Source organism: Parasteatoda tepidariorum, chromosome 6 (assembly GCF_043381705.1).
Source record: "Parasteatoda tepidariorum isolate YZ-2023 chromosome 6, CAS_Ptep_4.0, whole genome shotgun sequence".
NCBI classification, from domain to species: Eukaryota; Metazoa; Arthropoda; class Arachnida; order Araneae; family Theridiidae; genus Parasteatoda; species Parasteatoda tepidariorum.
The window spans coordinates 15,804,973-15,820,761 of NC_092209.1; the positions used below are offsets into that span (position 1 = coordinate 15,804,973).

The 15,789-nt window shown below is 32.3% G+C and overlaps 2 protein-coding genes across 3 annotated transcripts in view; both read left to right on the forward strand.

The window, feature by feature from the left end:
- The window catches only part of LOC107443409 (low-density lipoprotein receptor-like), a 33,251-nt gene extending 30,675 nt beyond the window's left edge, over nt 1-2,576 (forward strand). For both annotated transcript variants that reach the window (XM_071182026.1, XM_071182025.1), the window contains exon 5: nt 2,319-2,576. In XM_071182026.1, coding sequence (XP_071038127.1) covers nt 2,319-2,446 — 128 coding nt within the window. In that variant the 3' untranslated portion in view covers nt 2,447-2,576. The remainder of the gene's footprint in view (nt 1-2,318) is intronic.
- Nucleotides 2,577-3,455: 879 nt separating this feature from the next.
- The window catches only part of LOC107443390 (low-density lipoprotein receptor-related protein 1B-like), a 64,833-nt gene continuing 52,499 nt past the window's right edge, over nt 3,456-15,789 (forward strand). Inside the window, exons 1-4 of the mRNA XM_071181725.1 lie at nt 3,456-3,615; nt 11,504-11,731; nt 13,292-13,519; nt 15,031-15,258. Of these exons, the coding sequence (XP_071037826.1) occupies nt 3,558-3,615; nt 11,504-11,731; nt 13,292-13,519; nt 15,031-15,258 (742 nt within the window). The 5' untranslated portion in view covers nt 3,456-3,557. The remainder of the gene's footprint in view (nt 3,616-11,503; nt 11,732-13,291; nt 13,520-15,030; nt 15,259-15,789) is intronic.

Here is a 15,789-nt window from a genome sequence, read left to right on the forward strand (position 1 = left end):
AACTTCTATATAAAAACCATAAATCTTGGTTGTCTTAGCGTGTAAAAAATCCTTCAATAAAGCTATCCTCATTTTGAAAATAATCTCATATATAGGTAATTATAAGGTTTCTTTTCGCAACGCCTTGTATGCTCCACTAAAATTCTGACGCCAACTAAAACATCATTATGGATCTAAGCGACCATTATACCTACGTGACAATACTTCTAAAAAAAACGTTAAAAATAATTTTTAATAATTTTAGAATGAAAGGTTTGAAACTGCAATATTTTTGCTTTATTGAAAAAAGGTTTTTCGTACAGATATTTTTGTGACAATAAAAAGAAAATTCCGACGCAAGGTTTGCCATAAGGTTACATGCGTTCTGGGTTTTGTTTTATTTGTCCATTTTGTTTTGTTACTTTTGACATTAAATCAAGCGCGAGATAATAAATTAATAATTTCAAGAGCGAGACACATTTTTCGACGCTGATGAATAAATAATCATTATTTAATACAAAAAGCAAAAAGAAAAGAGAACAGTAAAAATAATTTTTAATCATTTTAGGATGAAAGGTTTGAAACTGCAATATTTTTACTTTACTGAAAAAAGATTTTTCGTACAGATATTTTCGTGACAATAAAAAGAAAATTCCGACGCAAGGTTTGCCATAAGGTTACATGCGTTCTGGGTTTTGTTTTATTTGTCCATTTTGTTTTGTTACTTTTGACATTAAATCAAGCGCGAGATAATAAATTAATAATTTCAAGAGCGAGACACATTTTTCGACGCTGATGAATAAATAATCATTATTTAATACAAAAAACAAAAAGAAAAGAGAACAGTAAAAAAATGTGCGTATTTACTGCTTTACGTAAATTTTTTTCGCACGTTAAAATTGCTATAACTTTTCAAACAAAATAGAATTTCGAAAAAACATTACCTAGAGTTAATTTTATAATTGAAAATTGCCCAATCAGCATGTCAAATTTCAACTCCGTCATTTAGTGGGTCAGTCCACATAGTTTTTTTTTTTTTTTTTTTTAGTTTTNTTTTTTTTTTTTTTTTTTTTTTTTTTTTTTTTTTTTAAACTTCACGTTTTATCTTGACATAGTTGATACAGACTTGACATAGTAGAAAAGTCTCGAACAAATAATCGAATCTTAAATTTTTCTTGTAAAATCTAATTCCTTATTTTTTCCCTACATCTTCGTGATTTCAAGTTTTTAAGTCTTTGTGCGCAGCAAAACGCAATGTTAAGTCGAGCACCCGAAACAGCGGACGCCCTTACGATAGTTAATAATTCTCTAAACTTAGTCAGAAAATTTGGAAACGCTTTGAGCCACAATAGCGCGCAAATTGTCTACTACTTTAATACGAGGCCTTGTTGAACCATATTGTCATGCAAACTTAAACAGCTTACGCATGACCGCAGGGGAAATTAAAGTTCAACTTGACATTTCATTGACATTCTCATTTTTTACATAATATTCACAAATTGCAATATTATGGGCCCATTGACTTTGATTGAGACTTTACGTTGAACCAATTTTTTGAGGGTACATTTTACAAGGCGAGTCAAGGCTGCTTCTGTTGTTTGCCAAAGACGTTACAGGTATTTTAGTTATTTCGTTTCGTCTTTGAAGGTATGAGTTTCTGAAGCATTTGATGTCGCATTAGCGATAAACCTTTTTAATTTGGAGCTATAAACTATCATGCTAGTCTATAATTGACCTTAGCGAAAGTCTTTTTTCCCCCATTAAATGAAGAAAGAAATTAAAATGCGATAAGAACTTTTTGTATTTTAATTACGTTCATTAATTAGCTTCGGAAATGAGTATACCGCTGCTTCGAAACAGATCTTTAAAACTGCTTCCTGTATCGAAATTACCATTTATTATTATTTTAATGTGATTAGCGATATGAAAACTAGCCATTTCGAAAAGTATTCCAAATTAAATAATAACTGAGGAATATTGTTAATTCAATGATTTTGTTTTATCTAATGCACTGATTCATACGAAACACAAAAAGCGCCAGAAAGCTATGTAGTAAACTTTTTTTTATTCTAAATTTGTAATTTAAACAGGGAAAACAACACCGTAGTCATGTAATTTTGGACCCAATCCAGAGGACAAAGGAACTCCTGGATCAAATAGTGGGAGATGTTTTTTCAGTCTTTGAATAGAATTGGCAGGCAAAACTTCAAAATTCAAATTCAAAGCGCCCATTAAATATGTACTTATTTGCATTTAATATCGAAGTTTGTCTTCTGATTTTTTATCGTTAGTTTCCAAATTGTTGATTTTTTTTATGATAAAATTTTTCTTTCATTTAGATGGTGTGAAAAAAGAATCTACTGATATCGACAGTGTTACTGATGATACTGTATTTGAAGAACTGGAACATTCAAGTTTCACAGACTTTTTCAAGAGTCTTTTCAAGCGAAATTCAACCAAATCTTAATACTTCAAATTAAAAATTATCAAAATGTTTGATTCTTTTAAATCTCAATATTTATTGCTATTGATGTTCAATCAGAAGAACACTTTATATTTCTGAATTTAAATAAAAAATTCAATGAAGAAATAGAAAATAGTATATAGGTTTGAATTTATATACACTTATAGCAAGTACATTATTTTTAAAACAAAAATTTACGTTTGATGAAGTGTTTAATTTTCTTATTTTTAATATATTTAATATATATAATATATTTAGTTAAATATAATTATTTTTTCCTTTACTGAAAAAGTTTATTTTAAAAGATCAAGCGATTTTCGAACGTTTTCGAACAATTGAATAGATATTGGGTTTCCACTACAATTATCCTTAAATATAGTTGCTTTAATAGTTGCTTTTCAGATAGCGAAATAATTTATATTTTCTCCCAGAAAAACCTTTTAATATAAGCCTAAAAAGGTTTGTATATTTTGGTACCGTTGAGTATTTAATATATCTCTGGTACCGTATATTTTGTAATACAGAACTACTAGAACATGATGATAGTAAAAAGTTTAATACTTTCTCTAAAGCGTTACTTTAAACATTACAAGACAGAGTTTATAAATAATTTTAAAAAAACTTTCCAAGCAAAACCCACGCAATTGGTACATAAAAAATTTCTCCCCTTTTTATAATTTCCAATAAAAAAATAAGTACAATTTGATATTAATGATAAAATTTTTAAAATATTTACCATGTAATTTAGTCTTTATTAACTCTAAAAAGACTGAAACTTAATATATACCTATACTGACCGAAAATAGTCGAAATCTGAAAGAATAACTAATGTGTAAAGAAATTTGTTTAAAATTAATTTCTAATATTTTTTATATTATTTCAAGCTATATAACAAGTTATTAGTAAATATTACCATTCAAAAAATTACTTCGTTTGAAAAAAATATTAAAAAGAATAAAAATTATAAAGTCTTTTATCTAGACATTTTAATTAATTTCCTGTTGTTGATACACCCTTTTGTAAACTTCCTCATTTACTGCTTGTTAAGGCAAATCATTATTTGCTATTTTTTAAATATTAATTCATTTGTAAGTTGAATATTCAATTGTATACAATGGCTCTGCGCATAATAATTGCTTTGTTGATCATCATTGTAGTATCTTCAACGAAAGGTAAGTTGGAAGCATGATAAACATACTTTTAATTTATATTTAATTATTGAAATATAAAATTTTAAAAGTTTTTATGGAGTGAACTTGGGAGAAAATAAAATAATTTTTTGCTAGATCGAAAATGAATAACGTAGGTCCAATCACTTTTGAAAGACATGGCGGAGTTTTCGGTTGACCTCTAACCTCCTCAGAACCAATAAACCATTATACTGCCATTTTTTTCCAGTTTATGATATGATTAAATATTTTTGGGATTGTGATTGATTTTCTAAATAAAATTAATTGAGTTTATTACTCAAAAACTAATTTGATTTTTAAAACTATTTTTTTGGAATTTAAAATTCTTTCCTACTGAAAAGAGTTGGCAGTAAACCTGGACAGTGAAATAACGGCGCATAGCGTGCGAGAGAAAGTAGTTCTCTAATGTTGATCTCTTGATCTCACTCAAACCTTTATTGTTACCCGCATTTAAGTTGAAGAAAATCCTTCATTGTTTTTTCCCTTCTTTTTATTCCCTGAGTTTATCTGTAGATGGTCGAACGAATCATAGGTTGGAAAAATAGTTTCCCATCTTTATTTAAAGTTTGAATTTGGTGATAAGTATAGTTACCAAAGCCTTATAAGGGGTCAAATAATAGGAAAAAGTGCGATTTTTAGTAAGATATTGTACCTCAGGCGAATAAACTCACAAATGCGCTAATGTTTTTAAATTCAATAAATTAACTTAATTATTTTTTAATGATGTTTAATTACAGTCCACCCCGCGCCTAAAGGAATACCATTGGTTGTAGCCTATTCTATTCAATTAAGCGGGTTATTCGATTAAAAAGGAAGTGCTTTATTCAATCTTAAATTACAAATTTTCGAAAAATTTCCTTATTAAATGGTATTTAATGCATAGTGTAGTTTTTTAATCATAAATAAACTATTTTTTGGATCAGTAAACAATTGTAATTAAAACTGTCTGTGTCAGCATCATAAAATATGAATGTTATTTGAGCGATGATTGCACTTCGTTAAGCAATGATTATTCTACTTAAGAGAAAGAAACACTGGACACTAGTGTGTTAGGTTTCTGAAACCTTTTCTTATCAAAACTATAATAGCGCACTAGGAGGGGACTGCTTGACCACAAAACAAATTATTCTTTACTTTTTTTGCATTCCAAAATGATGTGTGAGTTAATTAACTCAAAAAAATGGTAAAAACCCTTTTTTACTTCATGTATTACTTCATGTCCAGCAAGGTTAGATTTGTTCTTACACTATACCCCTAATAATCAGAATACTCCTAATAATCAGGTAATTAGAATGTAGAGCAAACTAATGAACAAGAAGTCCCTATTAAAGTAACCACCTATTGTATTCTTATTTTCTGTACTTTTTTTACATTTTAAAATGAGGTGTGAGTGAAGTAACTCAAAAAATGGCAAAAACTCTTTTTTACTTCATGTATTACTTCATGTCCAGCAAGGTTAGATTTGTTCTTACACTATACCCCTAATAATCAGAATACTCCTAATAATCAGATAATTAGAATGTAGAGCAACTAATGAACAGGAAGTCCCTAATAAAGTAACCGCCTACTGTATTCTTATTTTCTTAACTGAAAAATGGAAATTCCATTCTTACTGGTGAATGGTCTCATTTTTAAAAAATTAATTTTTCTCCTAAGTACCTCTTCTTTCTGCAATTAAACGGATACTTGTTAACCAATCAACAAGTATTCGTTTAAATAAGGAGATTTACCATTAGTTTAATATATTATAATTTGGTTCTGTTATTGTTTATTCGTATAAGCGGGGTATTCGATTATCCGATATGCAATTAAGTGGGGACAACTGTATTACATAAAAATGATTCATTTTAGTTTTTAGAATTTTTTTGCACATTGTCGGATATTTTTCTTCACATTTTGATCATGAAACTCAACTCAATAATAAGATGCTTGTATGCATGAGAGATTGATTGAATCGAATCTTATTTTTCTTATAATTTTTCTATGTAATTAAAAATTGTGACTAATGATGGTAAATTGAATTAAATTTCTATACAGTGTAGAAATATAAAAAAACTTCTTAATCCATGTTTTTTTTTCATTCTTTACTTCTCCTTATCTCTTACGTAATCAAATTAACCAAACTGTCCAAGTTAAAATATATTGGACGAGTTGTCTGACGTGGTTATTATGAAAGTGCACCCAACTTTTTTTTGTCTGCTAAAAATAGATTTGTTTTATAATAGCAAAATAAGGTTTATTTTCACTTAGCAAAAACCCTTTCATGTAAACCAAAAAAGGTTTGTAATGCTGTTTACGTGTAAACCTTCTAACCTTATACTGAAATCCATGACAATCTACTCTATTTTAAACTCATTACCCTATTCCAAAACCTTGGAAAACAAACCTTCTCTATAAGAAATTTAAATCGAGATTGACTTAACATGAAAAAATCCTTTAATAAAGCAAGTCTCAATGCGAGCATAATCTTAAATCTAGATAATTATAAAGGTTTCTTTTCGCAACGTCTTGTATGCTCAGCTGAAATCCACCTTGTTATAAAATTTTAATGGACAACGCAATTTGATCCTATCGCTAATGTGACGTCAGCTAAAACGTCATTACGGACCCATGTGACCTTTTCACCTAAGTGACAATACTCTTTAAAAAAAAAGCTTTAAATTATAATTTTTGATTCTTTTAGGGTGAAAGGTTTGAAACTGCAATATTTTCGCTTTATTTGAAGAAAGGTTTTTAGTACAAACATTTTCATGGCAATAAAAAGAAAATTCTGACACAAAGCTGCCGTAACGTTACATACTTTCAGGGATTATTTAAACGACTAGGAGGCTCCGCCCCCTGCTCGCTAACGCTCGCCAACCCCCGAGAATTGCTACGCTATCCTATGTGATTCACGCCGTGAGCCATGGCTCGCTGCGCACGCTTGCCAATGAACATAATGTTCTAGCACAAAGACATAATATATTATCATCAAAGACATAGTATTTTATCATCAAAGACATAGTATTGTACTTATGTAGAAGAATTCTACCAATGTTCTTATTGGCAGTTAAAAAAAGTATATTAGCTATTTAGATTGTACATGGTGAAAAAATCAAAACATTAGCTAAATAAGAAACATATTAGCAAAATAAATTATCAAATATTGCTTCACTAATATTCTGCATTTTAAAGCGTGAAAATTCAATGCATAAATAAACGCGAAATATAAAAAAATTCAATGCATTCAATACAAACACTTAAACGTTTTTTAGACGTTTAGGTAGCTCCCAGTAGAAAAATATCAATTCAACAATGGCCTTTTAAAGCATTCTCACTTCAATTAATTAATTAATTCCTAATTGAGTTTAAATATTGTCATGTTTTTAGTGCATGAATCCGAATTGAACAACCTGATAATGCTCATTCTGGTAATTGTTATCTGGTTGCTCACTACGTGCTTTTGCACGCCGAATCCAATCAATTAAAAATGAAAACTGTTGCCAGCGCGAGAAAAGAAATATCATCGGTTTTATTGATACATACATACATACGTACGTATTAGCGTTTTATATAATATAGATTATGCCGGCAGGACTCTCACTAAAGTTTTTGCAAATAAGCTAGAGTGCTGCTCGTAATGCTTTTGGAGTCGCATTCATATGTCAGTTCTGACGGTGGATAAAAAATAGAAACGAAAATCAAACAGTTTAAGATTTGGTGGAGTTAAGATTCGTCCCTTGACGCAGATCGAATACTGGTGACCACTCATATATATATATATATATAGATATTTGGATTTTNATATATATATTTCTGATTCTCTAATGACAAGCAGAAATATATTTTGATACTCTTTACTTATAAAAACAGTCAATCAATTATTTAAATAAAATCCATTAGATTATCGGAATTATATTTGTACTAAAGTATAAAAAAAGTGGTATTACATTTTTTTTCTATTCATCTTCAAATATTTATCAATAAATGATTTTTTGAAACTAAAGAAATTTCTATGTTGAATAACTTATTTCTTTCAGAGTCAAGTAATAGCAAATAAGTGCAGATTTGAAAAATTATTGGAAATGAGCTGTGATTAGAAGATTCTCAGACACCGGTTAGAATACTCGAAAAAATACACCAGTCATTCTTTCTATATTTCATAACTACAAATTATCAAAAAATAAAATTTTTCAATTATTTTGACCTAAATTAATACAAAATGGTGAAAAATATTTTTAATAAAAATTCTGCGTCAACGGGTTACATACTGGAATCTGAGAAACATTAAAAATCCTCACTGAGGTGAGTTTAGCCGCGTTAAACTTGAACTGCATAAAATATCTGGGGACCTGAGGCCCTTTTCTCATTTATCTTGAGCTTGAATTGTTTGGTACTTCTCTGAGGTTGTGGAATGCAACTGAAATAAAGGAGTTTAGCCGTGTCCGTATTCCGATCTTTTTTTAGTTCCGTTCTTTAAGTAAGTTAAGATCCCATATTTTTTTAGTATTTAAAAATACTGTGGAGGTAGCAGATATTGACAATGTTAACCTTCATCTATGAAAAAGTGCCCCATCATAGAATCGAGTTAACATGTTGGGATGTTGCTACATCACACGTGCGACGATATTCTACTCCTCAATAGTTTTTTTCAGTTTTCGTTCATTTAACCACAATAGCCTTTCACGACATTTAACTTGATTAATTGTTTTTTTTCATATCGATAAGCCCCACCTTAACTTAAACGAATCGCGCATTGCTTTTTTCCGCTTGCCTTCTTGGCGTCAATTGAGGAAGCCACCTTGTGAATGATACGTGATTTTCGACTTAATAACTTCTAGGCACCTGCCTTTACTTTATATTAACTTTTATATCCCTATTCATAAAAAAAGGAGGAATCAGCAACATGCATAAATTTGGGTATTTTGAAACTCAACATCTGAATGAAATGCTACGTGAACAAGTGTGTGCCAACGCCAATGGTTGGCGCGTTTCCCGATAGATGAAAATGCCAACTGGATGCATCTATACATCTATACATAATAATAAACGCGGCTGTGTGTGTGTCTGTTTGTCTGCAATCACAATATATCGCCCCAGAAGCCTCGCCCAGGCACGAATGTCGGCACATAAATGTGTTTTGACATAATGAAGAATTTTTTTTTCTTTTTAAAAATTTAGATTAGTTGTTTAGTTATCAGTCATTTTGTAAGAAAATCTATGCTTTTTCGTCTTCAAAGAGTATTTCGTATTCCAATAACTATTAAAAAATGCATGTACTTTTCTCCACTCTTATAAATGTATGTTAATGCGAACCTTACAATTGAAATATTAATTTTTGACAACTTAAACCAATAATATACGAAGGAATTAATAATTTAATTGTAAGGTTCGCATTAGTTTATATTTATCAAAGTGGAGAAAAAGTTTAACTTTTGTCTGCAGAGAACTGGATATGAAGACAAAATTGCAGGACAGGAACACTTTAATTGTCCACTAATCTTCAGATTTCCTGCTATGTTTTAAAAAACTTTATTTGTGAAAACCTTTAGCGTGGCGGACAGCTGGCCGCCTTAGGCGGCTAGTATGTAAATATTTTAAAGAATGTAAATATATCTGAGATTTTCTGCCTGGAAAGGAACTACTTTTAACTCTCCAAAGATCATGATCCAGAACCTGCTAATAGTGTGAAATTTAAACGTGAACAATCAAAGGAGCCACCTGCATCCCTGAACCCATGAAGAAAGCGAAATAATCGTTAAGTCGAGAGTCACGTTTCATTCACATGGTGGCTTCATCAACTGACGCTAAGAAGGCACGCGAAAAAAAGCAATGCTCTACTCGGTTAAAGTTAAGGTGGGGATAATCGATACGAAAAAATCAATTGATCAAGTTAAATGTAGTGGAAGGCTATTGTGGTTAAATGAACGAAAACTGAAAAAAAAACTATTGAGGAGTAGAATATCGTCGCACGTGTGACGCAGCAACATCACACATGTTTCATATACTCATTCATTGTATTTTTGTAGTGGTACATACACTACAGTACTCACTCACCAGAATTATATCTTGTGATTGTGATAGAATTCGATGAACAGACACTACTAGTTGATTCATTGCTGTTTTGCGAAAACCCGGTAGAGCTGTATTAAAATTATCGTAAATTTTGCTGATCGTGAGAGTTGTATTAAGTTCACGGTCGTGGTTGCTACAGCGCTGTTATTAGCTGTCGAGTGTATGCAGGCTGATATTGTGTGTGAACGAGACTGAGTAGCAACAGCGCGAAGAGTTTGCTAATGCTGCAGTCACAAGTAAATTGTTCAAAGTGCGCGTTTTGTCAGGAAAGGCGCCATTACATTACGCCCAAAGGTTACCATTGTGGAGGTAGTGGATATCGACAATGTTAATCTTCGTCTATGAAAAGGTACCCCATCATAGATTCGTTCGTTCGTTGTTTTAGAACTGGGCATCTGAGGCCTAAATGGCCCTTATCTCATTCATCATGAAATATCCCAAAGGGACATACATAGTAAAGTTGTATTGAAAGTTCGGAAAAGAACCTGAAATGCGATAAAATAATGAAAGGCATGAAAGATGTATCAGGCTTGATGGTGAGGCTCCTCATCTACGTCTTTAGGGCTGGGAGCAGGGAGAGGAGTAATGAGATGATTTTCTCGTCTTTCAAAAGTTCCTGAAGTTCTTTGATGATCCTTAGGAACTTCACTGCTCTGCTGGGGCATCTTGTGGTCTACGCGTGAAGGTGCGATGATTTCGCCTCGGCCGAGCACCACAGCCCGTAAAACAGGCCGGGTGATCGCCTTGACAATTGATGCATTTGGCCGGAAGGGAGAGAGGCTTCACGCACTGGTGGGAAAAATGTGCTCCTAAACATTTCATGCAGGCTGGATTACTTGAGCATGCTTTCTGTGTATGTCCAAATTTTTGGCACTTGTATCATTGGATGCCGTAACGCTCCTTGTTAAATTTCTCGATATGGACTGGAAAGGACAGTAGATTCTTTGTGAAAATAAAGTCCCGATGTTCTGGGAAGTCATGGAGTATCACTAGAAAAAGGGGGAGGAGCTTGTATCCGTTATCATGCCTCTTTCTTAGTTGCTCTATCTTGATGGGTCGTCGACCATTGTCCTCTATATCTTTCCGAATATCTTCCATTCGGCTGTCTACTGTAAGGCCTCGCACGAGAAATTTAAGTTTTCTCGGGGGGTAATTGTTCTTGGTCGGTGTAGAAGGCTCCGTCAATTCTGGTTTGGATGAAGTGATCTCAGGTGTTGACTCAAGATGGGTAGAAATGGTCTCCTGGCTTCCGCTGGCATTTCGGCTTTCCTTTTTTCTCTTCCTCGGTCTTTCGGGGAACGATACTTTACCCCATCATAGATTCGAATTAACATGCTTTATTTACTGATTAATTGAAATTATATTTTTGTAGTGGTAGATACACTACAATACTACAGAAATCATTGGATACGAAAAAGAAAATTTATACAAAATATATGACGCATGAAATTTCCTATAAACAATATAAACGGGAAAATTGATCAATAAATAAGGAAGTAACGAGAGTTGAAAATAGGTAAAATAACGTTAAAATGTCATTTTTCAAAGTAATTTTTTTTGACATGAAAAATGACTAGATATTAGTAAAAAATGTTTCTTGCACGAAATGAATACAATTTCATACGAAAATGACATGAAAACTTTTTCTTCAACTCAAAGGATTNAATATAGTCCCAACGAAAGTAAATAAAAAATAATGAAAAATCATGGAATATTGTTTAAAAAAAATTATAAGTTTTAATTCTCTTCCATTAGCCTACTTTTTTGTAACTGCAATAGTTATTTATTTTAAAGAATTTATTTTTTCTTCTTACAGCTGCTTGTCCCTTCAAATTTCAGTGCGACAATGGAAATTGTATTAACGAAAGGTATGTTTGCGACGGAGACAAAGATTGCGAAGATAGAAGTGACGAACGTGATTGCCATGACAGAGTATGTGACTCAGAAACCGAATTTCGCTGTAGAAGCGGGTATTGCGTCCGGAAATCAGACGAATGTGATGGAATACTTGACTGTGGAGATGACAGTGACGAATACAATTGCAGTAAATAAAACTTTATCTGAAGTTTTAAATATTTGGAACCACTGAATCTGCTCGCTTCGCACTACCCAGACCCAGATAGCAAAAAAATGTTTATTTCAACTCACCAAAACCCTTTTATTATGAACCTTATAAGGTTTGTTATGCTGTTTATGTGTAAGCCATCTAGCATTAAAACGAGATCTGTGTCCATCTGCTCTATTCCACGCACGTTACCCTAATCCATTGTTTCCCAAAGTGTGGTAAGCCTACCCCGGGGGCACGGGTACAGTTAAGAGAAGGCACGTATTCTTAAGCGATATATCTTGCAACAAAGGAAAATTTCAATAAATTTCATTTAAATCAAAGCTAGTCATAGAAATTTACGATTACGTATATTTCCATTGACTATTTTGTTGCAGAGTTAACATTCAATAATTAGTGATGTCAACAGCTAGTTGTGATTTTTAATTTTTGTGCAAATTTTTTTTAGTAAAAAATGCATTCATTTTTTCTTTAGTGGTACACTGTTACGAATAATTTAGAAAGGGTACGCAAAATTCATAAGTTTGGGAAACACTGCTATTCCAAAACCTTGGAAAACAATGTTCTATATAAAAGCCTTAAATCGAAGTTCTCTCACCATGAAAAAAATCCTTCAATAAAGCTAGCCTCAAGGGGAAAACATCAAGGGGAAGATAATTATAAGATTTCTTTTCGTAAAGTTTGGCATGCTTAGCTAAAATCCACCTTGACTTGAAATTTTACTGGAAAATACAACTTGATCCTATCGCTAGTGTGACGTCAGCTAAAACGTCACTAAGGATCTTAAGAGACAATACTTTTTAAAGAAGCTTTAAAAAATAATTTTTAATCCTTTTAGGATGAAAGGTTTGAAATTGCAATATTTTTTTTTCATTGAATAAAGGTTTTTAGTACAAACATTTTCGTGACAGAAAAAAGAAAATTCCGACACAAGGTTGGCGTAAGGTTACATACTTTCTGAGTGGGAAGGGAAAAAAGAAATTGAACTATAAGGAAAGAGATCTAACTGTGTTATTTTCAGCGAAAATAAAAATGTAAAAAATCCTAAAACATTCCAAAAAAAAAAAAAAATCAAAAGGTTTGGCTCTCTTATCGGGGAAACCTATTTGTCTGCGTATGCGTGTACTATTCATGTTAAAGAGAACGGCAACTTTTTCTTTTCGGGAATTTTCCCCCTTATCTACCTTTATTTTTTCTAGGTCATGTTTTTTTTTTATTTAAACGACTTAAAACTCCTCGTGCACCACAAAGTATGGAATGAGGCTTACAGTTGTAAGTAGAAAACAAAAAGAAGAAAAATTACAAATTTACATTAAAAACAAAATTCCGCAAGGCCGCAAGACTTTCAATACTTATGCTAGGTCATGTTTGCGTCTAAATAAATGATTGAAAAGACACAAGGTCCGTCAATTATTCACTTATATTTTATGAATAACTTTTATCATCCCTATATCTCTGATATCTTAATCACTATTATTAGCCTATCTTTTTGCATTTGATTTCGATATTTATTTTAAAGAATTTATTTTATTGTTACAGCTTGTCCATTCGGATTTCGGTGCGACGATGGATATTATTGTTTTGATGAAAGGAGGGTTTGCGACGGAAGGAAAGATTGCAAAGATAACAGCGACGAACGTGATTGCCATGCCAGAGTATGTGACTCAGAAACCAAATTTCGATGTAGAAGCGGGCAATGCATCCAGAAATCAGCCGTATGTGATGGAGTATCTGACTGTAGAGATAAAAGTGACGAATACAATTGCAGTAAATAAAACTTTATCTTTAGTTTAAAATATTTGGAAGCATTGAATCTGCTCGCTTCGATCCGATCAGCCCAGACCAGGATAGCAAAAAAAAAAGAAAAAAAAAAGGGTTTATTTTAACTCACCAAAACACTTTTATTTTATTTTATCACCGTCGTTGAACAGCCGACCCAATTTCATGGGTTTACGACTACTAACGTTCAACTCCGTAGCCTTGTAATTTTGAACCAATCCAGAAGACAAGGAAACTTCTGGATCAGTACCCCCAGAGGTGTTGATTTGTTGTGGGAACATGGAGGACTTTGAGACTCGACAGATTTAACGTGCATCAGTCACCATTTACTACACGGGGAGTCTTCGGCCGGCGAGGATCAAACCCACGACCTCTTGGATATGGGCCCAGCGCCCTACCGACCAGGCTATCCCGGCCCACAAAACACTTTTATTGTAAACCTAAAAAGGTTTGTAATGCGGTTTACGTGTAAGGCATCTAACCTTAAAACGAGATCTGTGACCATCTTCTTTATTCTACGCACATTATCCTAATCCAGTGTTTCCCAAACTATGGTACGCGTATACCCAAGGGTACGGGAACAGTTTAGCTGGGGTACGTGTACTTATGCGAAATATCTTGGAACAAACGAGAATTTCAAAAAATTTCATTTAAAAATAAAGCTAGCCACGGAAATTTACGATTACGTATTTTTCCATTGGCTATTTTTTCCAGAGTTAACATTCAATATAGTGGGGTCAACGCCAAGTAGTGATTTTAACTTTTGTGCAAATTTTTTATAGTAAAAAATACATTCATCTTTTTATTAGTAGTACACAGCATTGCGAAAAATTTAGAAAGGGTACACAAAATTCATAAGTTTGGGAAACACTGCTAATACAAAACCTTGGAAAACAACATTATATTTAAAAACCTTAAATCGAGGTGGTCTCAACGTGAGAAAAATCCTCCGATTAAGCTAGCCTTAAGGTGAAAATAATCTTAAATCTAGGTAATTATAAGATTTCTTTTCGTAAAGTTTGGCATGCTTAGGTAAAATATACCTTGTCTTGAAATTTTAATGGACAATGCAATTTGATCCTATCGCTAGTGTGACGTCAGCTAAAATGCTATTAAGGACCTTAGCTGACAATATTTTTTAAAGAAGCTTTAAAAAATAATTTTTAATCCTTTTAGGATGAAAGGTTTGAAACTGCAATATTTTTCTCTATTAAAAAAAGGTTTTTAGTACAAACATTTTCGTGATAGTAAAAAGAAAACAAGGTTGACGTAAGGTAGCATACTTTCTGGGAGGGAAGGGAAAAAAGAAATTGAACTATACGGAAAGAGAAGCAAGCTAACTGTTTTACATTTAGAGAAAATAAATAAAATAATAATAAAAAATCATGGAATATTATTAAAAAAAATCAAAAGTTTTGGTTCTCTTACCTATTATTAGCCTATTTATTTGTAACTGGAATCGATATTTATTTTAAAGATTTTTCTTTTTCTTCTTACAGCTTGTCCATTCGGATTTCGGTGCGACGATGGATATTATTGTGTTGATGAAAGGCGTATTTGCGATGGATACAAATCTTGCGAAGATAACAGTGACGAACGTGATTGCCATGCCAGAGTATGTGACTCAGAAACCAAATTTCGATGTAGAAGCGGGCAATGCGTCCTGAAATCATACGAGTGTAATGGAGTGTATAACTGTGAAGATAAGAGTGACGAATCAAATTGCAGTAAATAAAACTTTATTTGTAGTTTAAAATGTTTGGAAGATCCGAATCTGCTCCCTTCGCTCCCCAACTCCCCAGACCCAGATAGCAAAATAAGGTTTATTTTCACTCACCAAAACACTTTTATGGTAAACCTACTAAAATTTGTTATGCGGTTTACGCATAAACCATTTAACCTTGAAATGTGATCTGTGACCATCTGCTCTATTCTACTCACGTTACTTTAATCCAAAACCTTGGAAAACAACCTTATGTATAAAAACATTAAATCGAGGTTGTCTTAGTCCGTTAATTAACTTGAGTATGAACTTGTTCAAAACGGATATTTGAAACTGCTTCCTATTTCGAAATTGCCATTTATTATTATTTTAATGTGCTTTGTGATATGAAGAACCTCGAGAAATATTCCAAATTAAATAATAACTGAGGAATGTTGTTAATTTTCTCGGGATAATAAATATTTGCAATATATATACATACATCAGAGAAGCGGTTAATAAATAAGCGTTGTGAATTAAGAATTTTGAATGAAGG